The sequence below is a fragment of the Calidris pugnax genome, unplaced genomic scaffold (genome assembly GCF_001431845.1).
Source record: "Calidris pugnax isolate Ruff unplaced genomic scaffold, ASM143184v1 scaffold1260, whole genome shotgun sequence".
Lineage (NCBI taxonomy): Eukaryota > Metazoa > Chordata > Aves > Charadriiformes > Scolopacidae > Calidris > Calidris pugnax.
The window spans coordinates 1-2949 of record NW_015091818.1 but is presented as its reverse complement, the minus strand read 5'-3'; the positions used below and the strand labels follow the sequence as shown (position 1 = coordinate 2949).

At 60.7% G+C, this 2949-nt stretch overlaps 1 protein-coding gene across 1 annotated transcript in view; it reads left to right on the top strand.

Annotated features, from left to right (window-relative positions):
• The window catches only part of NPC1L1 (NPC1-like 1), a gene marked incomplete at both ends in the record, with an annotated part of 10744 nt that extends 8022 nt beyond the window's left edge, over positions 1-2722 (top strand). The window contains one exon of the mRNA XM_014962084.1: positions 1596-2722. Coding sequence (XP_014817570.1) covers positions 1596-2722 — 1127 coding nt within the window. The remainder of the gene's footprint in view (positions 1-1595) is intronic.
• Between the last annotated feature and the right edge of the window lie 227 nt (positions 2723-2949).

Genomic DNA, 2949 nt, shown 5'->3' with positions numbered 1-2949 from the left:
CCTCTTCCTCCTTGGTGGCAACCAATACCTCTTTGGTTGCCACCAACCCTTCCTCCTTGGTTGAGCATCAACTCTTCCTCCTTGGTGACCACCAACACCTCCTTGGTTGAGCACCAACCTTTCCTCCTTGGTGGCCACCAACCCTTGGTGAGCGCCAGCACCTCCTCCTTGGTGGCCACCAGCTCTTCCACCCTAGTAAGCGCCAACACCTCCTCCTTGGTGGCCACCCACCCCTCCTCCTTGGTGGCCACCAACCCTTCCTCCTTGGTGAGCATCAAAACCTCCTCTTTGGTGACCACCAACTCTTCCTCCTTGGTGAATGCCAACACCTCCTCGGTGGCCACCATCCCTTCCTCCTTGGTGAATGCCAACACCTCCTCCTTGGTGACCACCAACCCTTCCTCCTTGGTGAATGCCAACACCTCCTCCTTGGTGACCACCAACCCTTCCTCCTTGGTGAATGCCAACACCTCCTCCTTGGTGACCACCAACCCTTCCTCCTTGGTGAATGCCAACACCTCCTCCTTGGTGACCACCAACCCTTCCTCCTTGGTGAATGCCAACACCTCCTCCTTGGTGACCACCAACCCTTCCTCCTTGGTAAGCATCAACTCTTCCTCCTTGGTGGCCACCAACCCTTCCTTGGTGGCCACCAACACCTCCTCCTTGGTGAGCATCAGCTCTTCCTTCTTGGTGGCCACCAACCCATCCTCCTTGGTTGAGCATCAACTCTTCCTCCTTGGTGGTTACCAACCCTTCCTCCTTGGTGAGCACCAACACCTTCTCTTTGGTGGCCACCAACCCTTCCTCCTTGGTGGCCACCAACCCCTCCTCCTTGGTGAGCACCAACTTTTCCTCCTTGGTGGCCACCAACCCTTCCTCCTTGGTGAGCATCAAGTCTTCCTCCTTGGTGGCCACCAACAGCTCCTCCTTGGTGAGCGCCAACCCTTGGTGAGCACCAACACCTCCTTGGTTACCACCAACCCTTCCTCCTCGGTGGCCACCAACCCTTGGTGAGCACCAACACCTCCTTCTTGGTGGCCACCAACTCTTCCTCCTTGGTGAGCATCAAAACCTCCTCTTTGGTGAGCACCAACCCTTCCTCCTTGGTTGAGCATCAACTCTTCCTCCTTGGTGAGCACCAACACTTCCTCCTTGGTGAGCACCAACCCTTCCTCCTTGGTTGAGCATCAACTCTTCCTCCTTGGTGGCAACCAATACCTCTTTGGTTGCCACCAACCCTTCCTCCTTGGTTGAGCATCAACTCTTCCTCCTTGGTGAGCACCAACACTTCCTCCTTGGTGAGCACCAACCCTTCCTCCTTGGTGGCCACCAACCCTTCCTCCTTGGTGAGCACCAAGACCTCCTCCTTGGTGGCCACCAACCCTTCTGCCTTGGTGAGCGCCAACACCTCCTTGGTGGCCACCAACCCTTCCTCCTTGTTGGCCACCAACCCTTGGTGAGCACCAACACCTCCTCTTTGGTGGCCACCAACCCTTCCTCCTTGATTGAGCACCAACACCTCCTCCTTGGTGGCCACCAGCAGCTCCTCCTTGGTGGCCACCAACCCTTCCTTACCGGCCCTTTCTCCCCAGGCGGTGGTGGAGTACCAATGTTTCTACCGGCGGAGCTTCGCCGACGCCGCCTTCACCTCCTGCCAAGGTGTGCGCTTGCCGGCCACGGGGGGCTACGCCATCGACACCATGTGTGGCCGCTACGGCCACCAACTCTGCACCACCCAACGCTGGTTGGACTTCCAAGGGGACAAGAACAACGGCCTGGCCCCTCTCCAGATCGACTTCCAGCTGGTAGCCAACGGCTCCCAACCCGGGGAGGGCATCCAACCCTTGGACGGTCGCGCTTGGGGTTGCCACCAGGCTCTGAGCCCCGAGGGCCAACCCTGCTCTTGCCAAGACTGCGCCCAATCCTGCCCCCCTCTGCTGGCCCCCACTAGCCCACCGCCCCCCTTCCGCCTGGGCAACGCTGACGGGGCTCTGGTGGTCTGCGGGCTGCTCTTCGGCCTCTTGGCCATCACCTTCCTCACCGTCCTTCTCTGCCGGCGCTGTAGGTCCAAGTCCACCCACCCCAAGCCCCAACCACCGCCGGCCGATGGTTGCTGCAGGACGTTGAGCGACAGTAGCCACCGGCTACTAGCCTCTGCCTTCTGCTGGTGGGGCACCTGGGTGGCCGGTCACCCCGTGGTGGTGCTGGTGGTGGCCGTGGCGGTAGCCGGAGGGCTAGCTGGAGGGTTGGCCACCTTACGTCTCACCACCGACCCGGTGGAGCTGTGGTCGGCTCCCGGTAGCCGCGCTCGGCAAGAGAAAGCCTTTCACGACCAGCATTTCGGGCCTTTCTTCCGAACCAACCAGATCATCGTGACGGCCCCCGGGCGACCGGGGATGGGCTACGAGTCCGTCTTGTTTGGAGCCAAGAACTTCAGCGGGGTGCTGTCACGGGAGGTTCTGGAGGCCCTCTTGGAGCTGCAGGAAGAGTTAGCGGCCATCAAGGTGGTGGCCCCGTCTTCGGGGAAGGAGGTGACGCTGAAGGACGTGTGTTACGCCCCCCTCAACCCCCAGGAGCCCACCTTGGAGGACTGTTGCGTCAACAGCGTCACCCAGTACTTCCAGAACAACGCCACCCGCCTGGCCATGACGGCCACCCAGACCGACGGCAAGAAGACGGGCACGGCCGACTGGAGGGACCACCTCATCTACTGCGTCAGGTGGGTGCCCGTGGGGTGCTGGGTTGGGGGGTCTTGGTGATGCCCATGGGGTGGTGGGCATGGGGTGGTGTCCATGGGGTTGTGGGTTGGGGTCACAGAGTGGTATCTATGTGGTGATGGCCATGGGGTGGTGGGCATGGGATGGTGCCCATGGGGTGGTGGGTTGAGGGGTCAGGGTGGTATCTATGGGGTAGTGGGCATGGGATGTTGTTCTTGGGGTGGTGGGT